The sequence below is a fragment of the Vigna angularis genome, chromosome 4, assembly GCF_016808095.1.
Source record: "Vigna angularis cultivar LongXiaoDou No.4 chromosome 4, ASM1680809v1, whole genome shotgun sequence".
NCBI lineage: Eukaryota > Viridiplantae > Streptophyta > Magnoliopsida > Fabales > Fabaceae > Vigna > Vigna angularis.
In genome coordinates this window covers 5440676-5461938 of record NC_068973.1, presented here as the reverse complement: position 1 = coordinate 5461938, position 21263 = coordinate 5440676, and the positions used below count along the sequence as shown (strand labels likewise).

Here is a 21263-nt window from a genome sequence, read left to right as displayed (position 1 = left end):
CAAAAACGGACATATAGCATTACGAGAATTGAGATGTCTAATGGGGAATTATTTTTGCTCGACTTCAAGCTGTTACAAATGTTCATAGCCATTATTTTGATGCCATCGACTTCGGAAACGAGAATAGCAAACAGTTTAATTGTCATCCGATACAAGAAAAAATTAATAAGGTTGAAAATAATTTCATATTTCCTATAAAACTGGTGAATACAAAAGACCCCCTTCAGCAAGAAAATTGGTACAAAGAATGAGCACTTGCATGTAAGCTACAAAATATAAACAGTGAGGGAGAAACGTAATTAGTGTGTCCTAGAATCATCCACTTAAAACTACGTGAATAGAGTTACAACGTCTCTACGATAACCTCTTACAATCAAAATCCTTGGTACATTCTCCAGCAACAGATCCATGTACTCCATATAGAAGTATGCTGGGTGACTCAGTGGAGGTGGAGGAAGACTTACCAATACAACAGCAGCCATTCTTGAATATCTCAGAATTATTGAATTGAGTTTTAGTGTTGTGTAAAGAAACTTCTCCACCTGCTTCTCGTTCACAACCACAGGCTTACCATCTGCCCTTAGAGGAGTACCTTCTTTCTGTGCTCTTACCTTCATCTGGGTTAAGTAATCATCAATTCTCTGCTGAGCACTAGTAAATGCTTCCGACGACTCGTCTTGTGGAGACCCACCACCCCCATCCATCTGTGCATCCCATTTCATTGTTATGACAAAAACTTCCGCTTGCATCCGAAGATCATAAAGGAATTTTTTCACATCAGCTTTCAGTCCCTCTGCATCTCCATCGTCTTCTGCGATACAGAAGACCTGAATCTTGCAATTCTCAAAGCTCGCCTTGGTAAGAAGGAGCTGAGAGAGAAGCAGCATGAGACCACCATCTCTTACAATCCAGTACAAATCAATCGTACCATACTGCCTCTGGTACTCATTCGGCCATTCATCAAGACCCTTAACTATAACCACAGCTTTGTTTGCAACAATGCAATCATTGATTATCCCAACGAAGGTGGCAGGGATTTCTGTCAAGTTTTCCCTTCGCCAAATTTCTGGGTAACGCATCACCACAATGTTTGGCTTGAGATTGCCCAGGCCCATTGTCTGAATAATGCCACGGAAGCCTTCAGACATGTTGGGGGCTACAACAATCTCAGCCACACCTTCACAATTTTTGTAATCAATGTAGGTGCTAAGTTGTTTACAAGCAGTTTTGGCATCTTCAGCACGTTCATGGTAATCACCATCTAGTATAGAGACAAATATGGACATTCCTCGACCTTTCTTCTTCATGCAGTTCGCAAAATCTGCAAGTTTGGGATGACATGGAACGTTTTCTGGCAGTTTGCCCCAGGGTCGGCAAAATATTAGTGGAATTGGATACCAATTTTTTGGGTGCACTTGGCTTGCTACAAAAATAAGTGGAAATAAGTTGCTAGGGAAACCTAAATTTACAATGACAATACATTAACAGAAAAAAAAATATGAACAGTATAATGCTATAATAAAGCTCTTTCTATTCGTATAAAAACATTTATTTTGACCCTTTTTAAACAAAAACCGTTTAACAATTTTTAATTTTATCATATGAATCATCGGATTCTTACTCTAAATGGTAATGATATTAAAAACTGCAGATGATAAATTAGATCATTAGACATACTCGCAATATCAGAGAAAGTAAAAGTCATCCAAGTTTTAACTTAGAAGTGCTATGAATGAAATTTATAATCAAGCAAACTGTAGCGAGTAAAGGCTTAATTTGCAAAACATTTATCAAAATGAATATTTATTGTAAAGAGACGAGCCAAATTATGTCAAGAATTTATGTTCATCATTATCTTGCAATGTCTATGATAAATATTAATTTTTTCATAAAAAATACTTCTAAATGATCATCTTTCTTTCCTCTTCCCTTGGGGTTGACAAGGCATTTGATGAGAAACGTTAATTGGGCAAAGGGATGAGTAATCAATTTGTTACAATAATAAAAAGGTCCTAATTATGATGAAGCTCAAATTCAAACGAAGTTTACTTCTATAAAATAGAATTTTTCACATCCTGTACATAAAAACCCCCACCAAAAGAATCAAGAGAAATCTAAACCCATGATAAATGCAGATTGTATCATTAATAATTCAGAGATAAGAAGTCAGAATGTTTTAAACTCTCAAACTGCAGATAATTCTGAAGTCTTTTCATGGGGAGTAAAATTGTTTTTTTTAACAATGAAAATATCATTATTTCCGAGCCTAATCATCAATATTAAGATCATTTCTATACAATATAACTCAATATATAAAAACAAACAGAAACTTGGTATAAGGGGGATCAGGCTGCACTAGTAACCGGGAGAAAGGAGATGAAAAATCTAAGCCAATCAAAATGATAACTTTTCCAAGATAACAGGAATGAGACTCATCAGACCGAACACCTTTTGGGGGTTAGGAAACTTTCGAAAGGAGAATAGACTAGTGGATCAACAAAATCTATCTCGAGTGCTTGACCATTCAATCATACATAGATGACAAATTCAACATTGTCATTCTTTTCTGTATTGTATCACCTACTTGAGGAAAGCATATGATTGAATTTGAATGATACATACCTCCAAGGGACCGAAGGCTACGAAGTGCTAGTTGGAAATAGGCACTTTTGAAACCATCACCCCAGTCCCCAGCCTTTCCTTTAATGCTCACGTACTTATATATGAGGCTTGCAAGGGCCAAAGATACCACAGTGAATGACCAAGAGATTAGGAACATGATCACTGCAAAGCAAAAAGTTAATGATCAAAATCAAGTTTCAAGATGAACACTTTTGAAGCCGCAATACTATAATAGTACGCACCTAATGAATAATAGCAAACTGTTTATAGATTCTCAATACTTCATTCCTCAGACTCACCCAAATGATAAATTTAGTATTTGAGAAAAAATTGGAGTATTTTGACACTGCATGCATTGCTCTCTTCATATTGGTCATTACAACAACTATGAACTAGATCTGCAATTATCCCTCATTTGATTTGTTCTACTCTTTATAATTATTTGACCTTTATCTAATTACTATTTGATACTCTTATTTGATATTTATATAATTATAATTTCTTTCTTGATATTTGACTCCGAAGAAAATAAAATGTGTATCCTTTTGACATTGAATACTTGATAATATCATGTTCTCTTTGTTGGGTCTTTTATTCTTTGTAAAATGTTATTTAATTAATATTTGAAACAATGAATGAGGGAGTACAAACAAGAGTATACCTATTACCAGATAGGGATGGAGAAGAATTTTTACTTCAGGGATGGAGATGAATTTTTACTTCGGGGATGGGGATGGGAGTCAAACCTATACCCACCCTATCCCATTGTCATCCCTATTTGTCAGCATGGTGAACCACTTTCTACAATTTATGTGTGATAATCATTGAAATGCAATTGTTTGTAGTCTTGGGAATAAAAACGAAGCACCAGTCCTAGCATTATTATATGAATGCAGATTATACCATCTTGATAGAATTTAATCACTGTATTTAACCATCAATTGGAGAAAACTTATGTCACATTGGTAAGTGAAAAGATGAGCTTGAAAAAAGAGAATGATTTTATTATTTTCATTCATAGTAAGTACATTCTTCTTACCTCTGTTTGTAGCAATCTAATATTCTAGAAAGGAAAATAAGGAAACATAATAATCTAGAAGATCATACACATGTTTTCTCTAATTAGGAAGATTTCATAGATATTTTCTCTAATTGAGAAGATTCTATAGATATTTTCTCTAATTACAACAAATGATTGTATAGAAAATGGATCAGGAAATAAAACAAGTTGATTTCCCAGAAGAAGTAAGAGTGAAAAAGTGTTTATTTCCAAAATGTAAGATATTATAGAAAAGAATCATTCTAGTTCTCGAGGGACCAAAATCCTATCAAAAAGATATTTCCTGCCCTTGTAAGCTTTTCTCTCATTAGTTTATTTTATACAAACCTCCCTTGCTCTTAACTAACTCCCAAATATGTGTAACTAACATCAAATAGCTTTATTTCAACTTCTCATATTTCTTCTCTCATAACCTTTGTAATAGGAGGCCAAATCCTATCAGATTGCATTCCATGCTTTATCCATGGAATGAACAATACAACTTTAGTGAAAAAAAAAAACATAAGGCATTCCATTAGAACCAGGAATCACCATCCATTCCCAGAAAAATGGGATGGGAAAAATGGCAATTTCATATCCTCATTCATTTTATAGAATAACAATTATTACCCTAGGGACTAAAGACTACAAAATGCTAGTTTGTTAGAAATAGGCACCTTTGAAACCATATTTCCCGTCCCCAGCTTTCCTTTAATGCTTAGAGTATACTTACTCTCTAACACCGTTCATTTTAAACAAACTGTTTCAACAACTAATGCTTGAATAAGTGAAAGAGGTTAGGTTAATATGTAACAACTAAGCTTCTTTCTACAGAATCCCTATAATAAGATCAAATTTTCTAGTAATGAACAAAACATATACGAAGTCATTTCATACAAGAGAAACATATAGATAGCAAGGGGAAAGTGCCACAAGATTTTGGCAATTCAAATAAACAAGTGGGAGACATTTAAATATTCTCTCAGCTCCTAAAAATAGGTACACCTGAAACAAGAATGGTGCATATGATTACTATGAGCTTGACCAATGGTGAAGTAGCAGCTAGCTGACAGCTATCCCATTCATTTGTATGTATTGGTTTTTAAATGTAGTTATTATACATAACAAATCTAGGTTTACACCTTACAGCTGTAATATCAGTAGTACATACATAGCCCTTTCCAGTTTTACAATAAGGCTTCAATGCAAGGTTATATACACTAAAAATACCATAATATAGGGCTTCTCAGTTTTCACCACATCATTTTGTCTAAAATGTTGTAAATGGTGTGATTGGGTAAACAATTGAATTAAGCATTTATTTAATAAGCTTTTATTACATTAGTGCTTATATCATAACTTTGTCCATAAAACTTCATAGGAGTCAATGAGTCAAACTATTTTAACAAGCTTAATAAAGTTCCCTATAAGCTTTTCAGACACATCACTAGAGCCATACATGGTGTGCAACTGTTGGTATCTTTAGTGCACTATCTTTAATCCATATCTATGTCTATTTATTATGTTTACATAAAGAAATTCCAATCATCCTACATGTATACTTCACACACCAGATAGTAGAACAGACCATATCTAAAACAGAGAGATCTTTCACATTTGAATATAACGAGATGAAGAAAAAATTGACTGAATTAATTGGAAAAACAAAGGGAGACAACAAACCTATGCATAGTAATGCTCCCACAAGGGACATACTCCAATGGTGAAATTTCCACCGAGGACGCCAACTAGGGGCATCTAGTAGATCAAGAAGGAAGCAGGATAAGTTGACACCAGTGTAACATAGAAGGAAAAACATAGTTACAGTTGGAGTGATGAGATCCAGATTCCCAATAATGACACATCCAATACACAAGAAAGCAGTAAAAAGGGTAGCAACATGTGGTTCACCGCCATCTGCAGCTTTAAAGTAATTCAAAATAGGTAAAATATCATCATTGGCTATCGCTGCAAGCAAACGCGGGGCACCAGTCAGGCTCTGAAGAGCAGCACCCATAGTCGAAAGAATAATTCCAATTTTAATTAATGAAGGAAAAGGCCAGGCAACTGTAGCTGTGAGTAGCCTGCACAAAAGCTCAAAATCAGACTTCAAACCAGTGAACAGAAATTCTAAATGACAAGGACAGATATAATATTCCTAATATATCCATATCTCCATAATTTATTTTGAAACATAAAATCCTAATATTCCTAATTAATCCACACCCTCCTCCCAAAGAAAAAAAGAAACAGTGAATGTTCAACGTCAGACCAGGATCAGATACATATTAATACGGGATAAAATACTTTGAAATACAAACAAAAAGGTAAAAAGATGAAAAGGGGATTTATTTGGTGCAACATTTAGATAGAATAGACATTTTGAGCTAATCCATTTATCTTGTTTTTATTTTCCTTTTTCTCTTGTTATGTGGAAGCCTGATCTTCCTATTCATTTTTTCTCAGGTTCCTCAATAAATTCACTTTAAAAAAGAGAACTTGAATTGCATTACCATTTGCTGATCATTTACATCAGCCAGTACAAGCTATATATAGACATTGAAATGGATGCTAACCTATGTACTTTTGGCTACAAATCTGTACATAAGGTAAGTGGGAAATTATGGATGTAACTCCTAATTAAATAAATAAGAAAATAAATTGTACATGACTGTGCAATACAACAATTTTTTCTTTATATCGAGAAATACTATACGAACCAAAATTACCTGTCAGTTAAAAGCTTCTCTCTGCTGGCAACAGAGCCAAACAGAACCAAAGAAATAAAATACAGACAAGTAGTTGCAAGAGTTGCTGCTAAAGTTCCAACAGGAATTGATCGCTGAGTATCTTTCAGAGAGGATGATCGGTTAGAACCCGCCATTATTCCCGTCACAGCAGGGAAAAAGAGGCCTACCAATGAACTGGGAGAAAAAGAAAATCAGAATTGAAAAATATCAGAAATCATAAACTAGCAAATTTTTCGCACAATTGGTCCCAAAGGGATGGGGACCTGCTGTAATTTTAGTGGTCTTAATTATCGGAAAAAAATAAGGCTACTTTAAGGTGATGAAAGTCTTTCCCCAACTCTTCCAACAAGGTTGCCAAACTTGGCCCTCTAGGAGAACTCACACAGCCCTAGTATGCAAATGGAACTCTTGAGAGTTTCCATGCTTCCAAAATATTGCTTAAAAAATATATCATTGTACAGTATTGTCAATAGCAAAATAGTGAAAAATCACAAAAAAGCTGAAATTCTGCTATATCATATAGTGTTGCTAGCAAACATTGAAGCCACATGCAGCTGAAATAACATTTATATATTTTATAAAAAATAAAAATAAGGTATACACCAATAGAAGTAAGCTGATTAAGCATGAACATGATATTAGCTCGAAGTCAGAATGGTAAAAAAAAGAATGCTCATAGTTAAAGAAGTCTCATTGGTAAAAGAAAAAATAAAAACTAGAGTAGCTCCTTGAAGGTTACTTTACACAATTGTCCCACATACTCTCACATTCACAAACTCTCCCTGAACTTCATATATATCTAACTAATCCCACCCATCCGGATCCAAATCCTCTTATAATTTATCAGTCACATAGGAAACTATTATGCTGCCACAAGTCACTAATTTGATATTCCTGATTCTGTCACTGACACATTTCTCTACTTTCCATCCTCTTCATTACGGAGTAGAGATTAGTTAGTAGGAGGTCCATCACAGATCTTATAATTGTAATTAGGCAACTATAACAACATTCATGATAGCTCGACAATAACAAATATTTTTAACTGTCTAACACCCTTATCAACTCAGCATAAAATCCAAGAATAACTCTTGGTCCTGGAAGTAACAGGTTCAAATCCTACAAAACAGCTTCTCTTACGGGATTTGAGGTTGTATACATCTAAATTTTCCCAAACTTGAGTTGGGAACATTGTGCACTACGTTGACCCAGCAAAGGAATTCAAAAACTAGTTAAAAGACTAAATAAACCACTTTTAAAAAACTTCGCCACCAAAATTGAAATGTTTTAATAAAAGGTTAATGATATCATTTTCAACTTCAAAAGGTAGAACTTACACGACCTAAAAATAAAATAAAAAATTGAAGAACACAAATATCGTATTCAGCCATTACATATGCAGATTTAGTCTAACTAAACTCAATGTTATCATAGTCGCTCCAATTCACCATATAGAACTTGGTCAATTGTTAAAAGTAGAAAAACTTTGTTCACAAATTATTTACGGACAAAGTAAAACCCAAAGCCCACGGATATTTGTTTAGGCTATTCATGTCACAGTGAAAGTTTAAAAGGCAGAATAGAACGGTATGTGGTTAAATGAGAAAAAGCTGGGAAATCTTACTTGAAATCCCAGGTTACCGAGCCATCAGTTTGTGGAATTCCAGCATTATTAGTCTTTTGATAATCTGAACTCCAATTTTCTCTAAATGTCTGTGAATTCAGCCCAGTAATTCCCTCTGGATTAAATAAGGTAAAGAGGGGGGAAATGAACTTAATTAAATCAGTATAAATAAATCTGAAATACAAAAAAGATGGAAGAATGAAAGGAGAGAAATCCTCAACATCACACCATGGAGTAATAGCAATGGCAGCGAGAGCTGTTTCCCTAATAATTGTCTAGATTTGATTCTCTTTTCTGTTTCTGCTAAAATTTCTCTTATCACTAATTTCAAACTGTAAATTATACCGTTTTTCTCTTCTCTAAATTTTGTTTATCTGCTTCCGAAAAGCAAAAGGTTTCTTCAGATTTGAACTTCCAAATACATTTTATAGGCTTCGATAGGATCAAGTTTGGGAAACTTTTGGTCCAAACCATATGAATTCAGATAATTTTTCTGTGAATTTTTTATGGTAAACCATCTTGATTAGGATGGGGTTGTCCAGGTCAGGTCACTGGGCACACGAAAATTTAAATAATCATTCCAAAAATCAGACACATATTCAGAAGAGAAAAACCATGACTTTAAACAAACACTATCAGGTCACCATTCTTTATCAGAACACCCAAATCAAACCTTCAAAGAAGTTGACTTGGTTTGGGTTCCTCAGGTTAACCAATAGTTAAGCACATCCCTACATTTGACATGAAAAGGCTGATGATTTGAGAGTAAATTAGAAACCTCAGGTTAACCAATAGTTAAGGACTGCAAAGACAACACAGAATAAAGAGTTCAAATTCCGCATCCTCATAATTCAGAATGGTCTTATGAATATATATTGTACTCCGTACATTGTATTAACTATCTATGTGTATGCACAATTTAATAATTTGTCCAAAATAAAAAAGCTAAAGCACACACGTAAAGTGAGAACCTAGAGTTAGGTATGTTGTGATAATTAATAATTTAAAACTTTATAATAAGTATTTTGATAGGATATAATATGATAGGTTATAATGGGTAATAGGTGTGTAGGAGAGAGAAAACAGTTTAGGAATTAATTGTTCAGTTTAGGAATTAATTGTTCAATTTAGGAATTAATTGTTGTTGGATAGTTAGAAGTGGGTTGCCTTTATAAGAAGGCAAGGGGGGTCTGGTAGAAAGGGGAGTTTTGGGATATTGATTGTAGACAGGTTCATTAGACCTGTGAAGGGGATTATGCCTCTGGATTGTGATTGTATAGACAATTTCTTACTGTGAATAATACAGATTCATTTCATTCTTTCCTATCTACTGTTTTGAGAGAGTGTGAGGGAGTTCTTGGCTAGGTTTCTCGTTCAGAAACCTAACATATTTGTTCTGTGCACCTTTGGAAATTAAGACAGTCTTATTAATGTATTTAGTATTCCGTAATTAGCATTCGTTCTGTGTACCTTAGGAAATTAAGATGGTCTCATTAATATATTTTGCAATCTATACACTGTATTAACTATATATGTGTATGCACAATTTAACTAAGTCTGCATTAGGCACTCCGGTATATTCACTAAAAATTAGTTTTCCCTTTTAGATTTAGATTTGGATTACATAAAATGTCTCCAGATCCATTAAACTGAAATTAGAAGTGTTTCAAGTTCCTATTCTGGAATATTTAGTTATGCCTATGAAATATCATCATCAGTGCTCTTCATGTTCCTTTCATTTCATCCATTTGATAACAGCTTCTTATGTGTAAGGAGGCACATAGTCTTACCCTAACAAGAAATTAAATGACGCAAAAGGCCCAAAATTTATGTTTCACATTCCTGAAAATCAACCGAAGTGTTACTGAATTGAGAAGGTCTCTATACAAAAACAGTCTACATGTAAGCCAAGCCTAGGAGGAAGCTAAAATATGGCTTCTTTTAACAGGAAATTGATTGCAAAAGGAAATGGAAATTGGGAAAAGGGGACAGAACAGAAAAACAAACCTGTGGGATGGTCCTTCCTTGCCACAAAAATTCCCAAAAATATGCAGACGACTGAAAATAAAACAGGTATGAGAAAAGCAGGTGCAACCCGATTTATCATCTTCACACCTCCAAATACAATAAAGCATAACAAAATAGTCACAACAATCCCATATATTTGCAAGTCATGAGAACTTGGACTCTCTATTGGTTGTGTAACTGCAGTCCCGTTAACTTGTGTGGCAGCCTCTGCACTTGCAATACAAATAAATATATAATTATATAACATTAATAACAACAATAATAAATCATTACATAATCAAATTGCTTGATTCAAACATAATGATTACAACAATACAACAATAAAGCATAACCCTAAACAATAATAAATCATTACACCTTATCAACTCAAACTCTTAAGAAGTGAATTTTAAATCAAACTCAAGCCTAAAAAACCAATTTGTAAGATAAGGTTTACACCTACTTATATATTTTAAATTAATTTTATCTTTAAACGATATGAGACTTCTAAAACACACTTCTCATGTCGAGACATATATATTTCGAGCATAGAACTAGATATTTGAGGTTAGTCAAATAGTGGACCAATAGCAAGTGGCACAATAAACCAAACAAACAACAAACCTTATTAGGATAAGCTCTAAATGGCCATGATATTATCTTAGAAAATAGACTCTAAGTCTAACTCAATTCTACCAAAATCAGTTTATAAGGTGACATTTACACCCATTTATATAGTGTAAATTGATCTTCTCTAGTCAATGTGAGATCTCCAACATAAATCTTAACATCATAGAAATGAAAAAGACATTATTGAACGCAAAAACAATGTAATAATACACCAATAAAAGAAAAAAATACTGCCTTTTTTTGTCAATCTAAAAAGAGAATAGTAACTCTTCCTCTCCCCTTCTTCATGGCAAAAAATGCAAAGGATCCCAACTTATAGTCACCATGGAAAAATGTGATGACAAAATCAATCTTAGTTGAATGGCCTTTAAGCACAACTTCTTTGCGCTGCATGATTTGATTATTCCAATCTACTATCTAGTTCTATTATAACTAATTTAGAAAAATAGAAACATTTCGAATAGCTATTGAAATCTTTATGGTCTTTCTGACATGTAATAAACAACAACTAGTAAAGTACACAAACAGACAAACAGAGAAGAGGGATCAAATTACCCAAAGTAACTCTAAAACATCTCTATCATTCAATTCCTTTTAATCTAAGAGTCTGAGTGTTGATGTTGGGCGTGGCCAATCCACTCTAGGCTATATTTATGTTTAATAGCTTATCAATAGTGTTAGATATATTATCTTTTATCTTTTAGTTGGTTTGTTATTATTTCTCATTTGTATTTTGGGCTTAGCCCATATTTCTTCTATTATAAATAGAGAACCCTATGTGTGTATTTTACACAAGAGAGATTAATCTAAAATATAGTTTTTCACTATATTCAACATGGTATCAGAGCCAGGTTCGACCTATCCTAGCGAGTTCTAAGTGGGCATTCTATTCTTCTATTCCACCCGCTATCGGGCCGTTATCGGACCATCCAATTTCTACTATCACGCACGAGATGTCTATACCTCGGCGTGAAGGGGGTGTGTTGGAGTCCCACATCGACTAGAGATAAGGTTAATTCTTACTTTATAAGTGGGGTGCAAACCTCACCCTACAAGCCGGTTTTGTGGGGTTGAGTTAGGCTTAAAGTCCACTACTAACATGGTATCAGAGCAAGTTCTCTGATCCTCTTCTGGTGGTCTCTGCTGTCTGCCGGCGGCCGGCCGCCATGGCCGCCGGCAGCCCCTAAAATCTCAGTGGGCAGTCCATTTTTCTTCTTAAATCTCTGCCACAGTCAGCACCAGTCCAGACCCAGTGTGCCACTGCTGTCGCCGCCACTTTCCGCTGCCGTCACTGCTAACTCCGGCCACCGTCGCCGCCGCTGTCGTTGTCGTCGCCACCGCCGTTTGCCGCTGTCCCGCGCCGTTGTCCGCTGTCCAGGCGCCGTATGCTTCCAACCATTGTAGGCCCCCATCACCTTGTTAGTTAGTGATGGCAGTCCCTGTAGTTTTGTCGCTTCCAGCCACTACAGGCCCCATCAGTCAGTGATGGCAATTTAGTCCCTATAGTTTTATAGCAGTCAACCGCCTCTACAGTCGCTACCGCCTCAGACAGACGCAACTGCGTCAGTTCTTCTTGGGCTAGAGTTTAGCCCGATCTTCTTGTGATACACGGCTAAGTATCACCACTTGGGAGTTGTCCAGCAAAGAATTTTGGACTTCCAACGTATCTTTGGATCTTTGATGTCTTTGTTTCAGCATTGTAGCTTAGTATTTTGTTTTGTTTTAGTGGTCCAGCAACTGTGATATTCCACATTTCCGCCGTTCACACTAAGGGGGAGTACGTTTCCAAGACACTGCAAGTCAAGTCACATATATATGGGTGTAGTCCCTGCAGTTTTGTAGATTTCAGCTACTACTGTTGATCCCGTCACCCATCCATCATTGATGAGAATTTAATGTAGTCCCTGCAGTTTTGTAGCTCTTAGCTTTCAGCTACCACTGTTGATCCCGTCACTCATCCATCATTGATTGGGAATCAGTCCTTGCAGATTGTCATTGTCCACCACTGCTTTCCTTTATCCACTTTTGAAGTTGAAGTTTCACAAGCTGCTGTTAGTTCATCTATGTTTGCCTCACACTCTTGAAGACAAATCATCTAGTTTAACACTGAGTTCATCTATTCCAAGCTTAGTTCATACAATTTGTATGCTCCAGCTTGAGGGGGAGTGTTAGATATATTATCTTTTATCTTTTAGTTGGTTTGTTATTATTTCTCATTTGTATTTTGGGCTTAGCCCATATTTCTTCTATTATAAATAGAGAACCCTATGTGTGTATTTTACACAGGAGAGATTAATCTAAAATATAGTTTTTCACTATATTCAACATGGTTCTCTATGTGTGTATTTTACACAAGAGAGATTAATCTAAAATATAGTTTTTCACTATATTCAACATGGTATCAAAGCCATGGTTAGAGCCTATCCTAGCGAGTTCTAAGTGGGCATTCTATTCTTCTATTCCACCCGCTATCGGGCCGTTATCGGACCACCCAATTTCTACTATCACACACGAGATGTCTATACCTCGGCGTGAAGGGGGTGTGTTGGAGTCCCACATCGACTAGAGATAAGGTTAATTCTTACTTTATAAGTGGGGTGCAAACCTCACCCTACAAGCCGGTTTTGTGGGGTTGAGTTAGGCTTAAAGTCCACTACTAACAAATAGGATAAGGTGTTTTCCACTATAAAAAGTTTAAAGCTATACCTTGAAACCCCAGCACTAAGATTAGTTACTCAATAAAATGAAAAGGTGAAGATGAAGATAAAGAGTAACATTTACATAGTTACATTCGGAACAACTCAATCCCTTTTCATATTGTAATCAACAAAAGTTCCCTTTTTGTATCCCATATATATGTTAGCACAATTATAAAATTCTACAATTCCAGTATGCCAATTTCAACAAAATTAGGAAAAAATTTAACACTACATTGAAAAGGATCAAATAGCAATTAATTTCAAAATATTTAAACTTGTTACCTCTAAAGATCCCAGCAGCAGGAACTGCTTTCAAAAATGTTTCTACAGCTCCCAATACATAACTAGAACCACAAGCAACAGACAAAGAACTTCAGAATTAATTTCATATATCAGCTATCATAACTACAATTCCGTTACATACATAATCCTCCTAGCCTGATTTCCTTTTAAGAGATTAAAATTAAAAGAGATTCATATTATACACTTACAGTGCTCCAGCAACAGCATTTCCAAGGAAGAAGCATAGACCAATGCTAACTCCAACTTCAGGACCAAGGGCTCGACCTATTAGATAGTAAGGTCCCCCACCCTACACCACACACAAGAAAATACTAAACTATATCAATTATTAATGCATCCTAAGATTTACTTAATTTTCTGGAAAAATAAAATGCAATCCTATTTACACTTGATCACTTGAAAAGATTTTGTATCGAGTTATTTCAAACACAAATTTAAGCTAAAAGGAAAGATAAAGAAATATGCAAAATTCTGATAGAACACACAACAAATAAAATTGTGCTGACCTAAATTTTCCTTTTAAGGAGAAAAGAAGCTGTAACAAAGTTGGGACAAAAACCGCCTTAGATCTAAGTGACCTTTGTTAGAAGACTTTACTTTTGACAAAACACATGGTGCATTTAATAATCGCATAGCTTACTCAAAGTAAAAGGAAAATAATTAGTAATTATTTTTGTCACAGGAACACATGGAGTCCTTAAAAAGAGTCCAGGTTTTAAGAAAGAATATTCTAGTTGGTCCAACTGTATCCAATGTACAGTCATAAATATTAAATACTCAATCATTCCCTTGTCAAAAATCATAGTACCTCAACTTGAGCAAGACATGACAGCAAACTCCTTTTTCAAATTAACTAACAAGTACAACTTAAATTTATGAATAATCCAAAATAAAAGTTAAAAAATAAAGATATCTAAAGCATAGTTAGTTTTAACAATCAGATTTTTTAAAATCTGCAGTCATAGCAAATAAGCAGTACTTCAACTTACTCATACAGTGCTTACCTTCATGGCACCATTGGTTGCAATAGCACTCAATGATATTGAAGTAAGGAATGTACAGGTGCCACATAAAGAAACAAGCAACAATGTTTGTCCTATGCCAGCCATGCCAACAATCCTACAATAATGAAAACATCAAATGTTTAGCTAGTTTAACGCCAAAGTATCCAATTCAACCAAATTGAATATACCAAGGGGATCAAACAAATATTACAATAATTAAAATACAGTATCACAAAGAAATCATGAATAATGATCAATTTCTGTCATGAATTTCTCTTCTTTTTTGTTGGGACAAAATAAATGAAGTCATATTGGAAAGAACAAAATAAAACAAGGTGACCATAACATATCCAGAATAGTTAGGGAGGAGAGAGGGGGGCCCTGCCAAAGGGGAAGAAATAGGAATGCAGTACGACATCCCAACCACTCTGTAAATCAGACATGCCTACACCCCTGATACAACCATTGGCACAACAGTTGGGGGAAGGGGAAGAAATAGTAATGCAATAGGGTATCTCAACCCCTTTGTATGTCAGATATGCCTACACTCTTGATATATAACAATGGGTCACCAACCACAGAACAGATAATAAGATCATAACACCGTTGATATAGGAGTAAAAAGCTCCACATGAAGATGCATGCAAGTGGTCCAACTAAAGGCCCAAAAAATAACAGACTGCACACGGTTAAGCCTCATTGGTTCTACCAAAGCCTTTTATAGTAACCTACAAGCAACAGTGGCCTAGGGAGAGTAAACCCAGAGCAGAAAAAAAATTCAATTTGAGTGTAGAGGTGAAGAAAGAAATATGACACAAGTGGACTAATCCAACCTAGAACATGATAGGAAGGGTTTTATCAATGAAACCATGCACACAATACCTTCTGATTAAGACAAACAGACAATGAATATGCGACACATATGTACTTATCAATGGTATCAAAGTGGGCATGATATGTGTGTGTGTGTATGTATATATCATTAATTAATCTTCTCATATTTATCATAAGAATCACATCATAGGTTCTAAGTTACATAATAGAATTACTAAAAGCACTCCAATCATAACACACAATGTTGGTCCCAAAATCAAACTCATGAAGAGTGCATAATATTGGGATGTTGAATCAATAATGATTGATTTTATTCATTACAATATTTGAAGATTAGAAGTTTTGGAAGCTTAGAGCCTTTTTTGTAACCATATTGGTTCAAAGTATGCACTAATATTAACAGTTAGTTATATCCATGTTTGTGAAATCTTGGTTTTACAAGAATGGAAATAAAACAATCAGATAGCTGAATAGAGTATCTGCATTGAACTATGGAACGACAAATAAGGATGAAATAATCAATAAGATAAGTTTACAAGTGTTCTTTCAAATTCCTTTTCATTGAAAAATTTAAGCTTGCTTGACTTTTAAAAAAAAAATTAAGTGAAAAGCATATGATTGTTAAATCGTATCAGTGATAAAAATTACATAGATCCATTCATGTCATGTATTATAAGATACAAAGTCATTTAAGAATCATCTTGAGATATGAATTGGTAGATAGCTAAAATGTATCAGATTGGAATATTGGAAACAAGAATCATAAGATTATGATACGAAAGGTAAAGTTTCTAATACCCTAAGTTTCCTATTTAATGGTATAAGCTTTACTATAAAGCTCAAATAAATAAGTAATTCAATTCAATCTTAACAAATAATCTTCAGTTTAGATAAAGGAAAACAACTAAATATATTGAAAAGGTATTCATCATGGAAATGTTTCAAAACTAAGACAAATTGCTATGTTGGGATTTGGAAAACAACATTCATCACTACTTTGATCATATCTAACAAGTGGATTAAATTTCAACTTCAAACTATAGACACAATGAACTAAGAATTCTCAAATGAACAATCATTCACTCAAAATATGAGAGAAATAAGGAAGTTGTGACTTTCATCCTTTTAAACTTGAATCTGAATTGTTAATTATATTTGAATACCAAATTGTAATGTCTAATTTCTTTAGAAAATCTTTAAATTGCAATAATCATTCTCCAACAATCAGATAATTAATTCCAAAAGGCCTAAACATGATCATATATGATGTAACATTTAAAGTGATTTACAAGTTACCAAGAGAAACGAATGTAGTAGATGATGCCCAAAATGCTTTGAATACATGGAATAAATACACCCATCAATGTACCAAGTTTGGGAGCAGCAGGCTGCAGAATTAAATAAACATGTTATGTCAAGACAAAAAATAGATAATTACACATAATTTTTATATTATAGTGACATTATATAGAGCTAAGCTAACCACATCATGTCTAACAGAAAACATTCGAATATGCCACTTTTCACTTTTTAATCTCTTATTTTGGTAAATTCAAACCAAAACTCACGTAACATTTTCATCAATCTACATATGAAAGTCATTGTTGTTAAGAAAGTAGACAAGATACAAATAAAGGAAGTAAAGTTATACTCGAGAAAATAGCATACCTTTGGCAAGCCAGCAGTGATAGATATATCCTCACCATCTCTAGGACTTGATGGTTGTGCAACCTGCTCACCAGTCATACTAGAGAAGGACAGGATAAAGTCAAGAAAGTTGTTTGAAATCAGAAAACCAGAAAAAATTCTAGAACTAAAATCAAATTTAACAGTGACATTGATAGGAGACACCCCTTTAGATTAAGAAACAAATTAGCCCATTTGTTTGCTCCATTTTTAAGGGATGGTTGCTTTTTAAGTTAAAAAAAAAATTCCCTTCTCAATAATTAGATAATTATAAAAGTAATAGTGTGCTCAATAACTAGATAAAAAAAAAATCAATTCCCTTATCAATGTATAAGTAAAAACTCAAACAAATTCGTTACAGTATATTCCAGCTAAACAGTAGCTAATGCTTCTGACAAAAGAATCCCAAAAACAAGGTCTTCTTCAAAGATTATCCTATCCACTCTCAAATTCAGCCATGCAAAGAGTTTAATAGTGTGCTCAGATGAAAATTTTTGAAAAGGCAATTTAATTTTATAAAGAATTTGAAATGCTTTATGACAAGATATGCTGTTTATAAAGAAATTGAAATTCTGGAATTGAGTTATTTGATTATTTAAAATTACAGAATTTTAAATTCTACATAAAATATAAGAATTGGAAATTCTTAATGCTCCTATCTCACTAAATTTTTCTTCTCTTTATATTTTCTCTTTGGCTTAACCTTGACTAGTTCATCATCACATCGACTTCAATCAAGATGTCATCGTCTTGGTTAAGGTTGGGGCATCATATGTTCAACATAATTTGTGGATGATATTAGCATAGCTTGTTTTAGGTTACAGACTTACAGTTAATCGTGATTATTTTTCAATTTTCATAGCTGACACTATATTTTTGTAAATACAAACTTATTTTTCAATTGCCGTTAGTCACATTTCTTCTTTTAACATTAATGGTATTTTCGATTGATGCCAACTAAAATTTTCCCGTTGACATCAAATAGCATTATTTTCAGTTGGTGTAATTTGGTTGACATTGTTAGGATTACTTATCTGCCAATGAAAGTCACGACCATTTCTTGGTTAACTTTTGCCATGGTTTTCTTGATCAACATTGATGAGACTAGTTTTAGGTGAATATCAACCACACTTTTTTGCTAAGTATGTAGTGTTGTGGCTAAGGATTGTAATGGTGTAATTCAAGACTATTTTTCGGTTGACTTTTATAAGGGTTTTCTCAATCAATGTTAGTGAAGCTATTTTTTTGGTGAATATGAGCAAAAATAATTTTGGCTAAAGTCTGTAATGGTTATTTTTTGTCCATGTCTAAAGGAATCATTTTTAAATTAATATCAATAGTATTATTTGATGGTAATTTTTGTATTTGGTATTTTTTGTACTTAGTGGTAATTGAAACAATTTCATCCAAACAAGAAAATTAAGATTCAATAAATTTGAATAGTCATATCCACACAAAACACTTGAAATTAAAAAATTTGAAGAGAAAGCATTCAAGTATAACGTATTAGAATTTTTGAAGAAATGGTAAAGTTCCCTAATGACACGGTAAAGTTTAAGTATAAAACCCGAAAAAAAAATATGTAAACTTAAAAAACATCTACTAGCCGAAAATGAGTATCGGTAGCAGCAAGCAAGTCCCGTGTACCTTTTGAGACCAAGAATGTTGACAAGAGAGTCAAAACCGAACAGTTCCAATTTAGATTCCTGCTGCTGGGATCCATTAGGTTGCTGTTGATGAGAAGCGTTGCCTTCTTTAGCATCCGAACTCCCACTAAGACTAGTTTTCACTTTTCTGACCACAGAAAAAAAAAACTCAGAATAAACAACAGCAACTCATCACAATCGACTAACTTCATTTCCTTTACAACTAAACAGAATCGCACTCACACACAATATCAACTGGACACAAGTGACTAGCTTACATTCATTCACAACGACACATTATCGCACTCTCACATACAAAATCTCACTTGTTTCAATTGCAAGCAACAGCAAGTCAAAACATCGCCCAATTCTTCCGGTAGGGCACAAGTTTCTGATTACGAAACGAAATGAAATCGGCGCAATCGCTAGAGAAGAAAATTGGTGGAGATGGAACAGTGTGAATACCTGAGATTAGAAGGAATATCTGTAAAAGCAGAAGTGGAAGAAGAAGTAGATCCCGGATCTATGGAAGACATTTCGAGTACCGCGCGATCATTGGCCAAGACAGGACGATACTTGCGGCCCGAGCGAAAACCATCATCGCCGCCACCGCCTTCAATGTCACCGTCGCCATTTTCTCGATCCATTTTCTCAGATCCAAATCGCAAATCTGAATCACAAATGGGAAATAGAGAAACAGAGAACAAGCAACAGAAAATTCAGATCCAGCGTTCTAGATAGTCCTTTTCTTTGTTTACTTGAGAGAATGAAATACGAATGGGTAAGAGTATGACCGCAGGGAAAGAGATTAGTACGATGGTTAGAAGAACGAAGAAATATATGTGTTTGGAGGGAGGAAAAGAAATTGATAATTTTGGACAGAAATTTTGAATAAAATATTACTTTTATAAAATCATATTGGATTTTATGATGGGGTTTTATACATATAATTGAATTTAATTCAAATTTTATATTTCTTATTTACATTGAAGATATACTTTTAATGAATTAAATATATTATTATTATATAATTAATGGATTTTGAAGTCTCAGCATAATTAATGATAAATCATATAATTTTATTTAAATTCAAATAACTTATTATTATATAAATAAATGGTAAAAAAATCCCAACAAAACAAGGATTTCAAATATGAACTTAAATGGGTGATTTATTTTTATACCCAAACCTAAATGTAAGATTGAAGATGTAAAAATAATTATATTTTTGTAAATTTTGTTGAGGATGACTTTTATTATCTTATAATACATGAGGTAATAAAAAAATGTATTAATTTAGTTTCGTTTTACTCATTTTAAAAGATATTTTACTTATACTTCTTTTATTTTTGAAATATATTATTTTAGTACATCAAATGTTATTTAAATTACTTTTCTTTGGTTTATAAAGTTTAATATGGATCACTTCAAATATTTTAAAAGTAGAGAAGCTAAAAATTAAACAAACAATTTATAGGAACTAAACCAAAGATTTTAAAATTTAGTAGGATCAAAAAATATTATACCTTCTAAAATATTACCATTTAACGTTATAGTGTGTTGAGCAAGAAATATTCAAAGCATTGCCAGGTTTGTTGGTACTTTTATTGATTTAATTATTGAGTTTAAAGTGTGTCTGAGAATACTGTTATGCCAGATTTCAGTTATTTTGAGATTAAAAAGTTGGTCGGTGCTTCAGTTGTTTGTTTGATAATAGTTGAATTAGTATAAAGCTTTTATTTAAAAATAAAATGAGTTGTTCTTATATATCTAAAAATTTATAGTAATCAAAATGACCTTTTATTTTCAACTTAATAATAATATTTTTCCTATTTTTACTACCAAATAAAATTAATTATCTTATAATTATTATTATTATTATTATTATTATTATTATTATTTCAAGTTTAATCAACAAAATTTAACAGATTCTATAGAGTTATATTTTATTTTACATCTAGACATAAAATAACAAACTAACCTATGTATAGTATTTTAACCTTTTACTATTTTATCGATACATTTATATGAATATCGATATGCATTTTCGAAAATTTTAAATATATTTTTGTTTTATTAATTTTAAGTGAAAATTAAAATTAATTTTTTTATTGTTATAACTGTATGAATTTAGTTTTTTTTTAATTAGATTGTAGGTTTATTTAAAATTTTAAATGTGTTTCTTGATTAATATTAAAAACAATCGTCAAATGTTATTTTAAAATTGTTTGAAACTTTAAATAAATTTAATAAAATTAGGTTAAAATAATTAAATCTATACATTTATAAAGTTGAGTCACTATTTTAAATTAAAGTTTCAAAAAAAAACTAATTTTAATTTTCACTTAAAATTTATATATATATATATATATATATATATATATATATATATATATATATATATATATATATAACCCTT

At 33.1% G+C, this 21263-nt stretch overlaps 1 protein-coding gene across 2 annotated transcripts; it reads right to left on the bottom strand.

Annotated features, from left to right (window-relative positions):
• Positions 1-162: 162 nt before the first annotated feature.
• LOC108322638 (cation-chloride cotransporter 1) lies at positions 163-19672 on the bottom strand. 2 transcript variants are annotated; one of them, XM_017554788.2, is made up of 13 exons: positions 19310-19672; positions 18846-18992; positions 17181-17259; positions 16809-16900; positions 14679-14793; positions 13863-13963; positions 13654-13715; positions 10043-10270; positions 8036-8150; positions 6391-6585; positions 5345-5745; positions 2623-2784; positions 163-1423 (listed from the first exon to the last, which is right to left on the bottom strand). In XM_017554788.2, exons 1-13 carry the CDS (start codon positions 19489-19491, stop codon positions 330-332), a joined length of 2973 nt encoding a protein of 990 aa, XP_017410277.2. In that variant the 5' UTR covers positions 19492-19672; the 3' UTR covers positions 163-329. The 2 variants fall into 2 exon arrangements, with proteins under 2 accessions (XP_017410277.2, XP_052732062.1); XM_052876102.1 differs by having other exon boundaries at positions 10043-10093.
• Positions 19673-21263: the final 1591 nt, after the last annotated feature.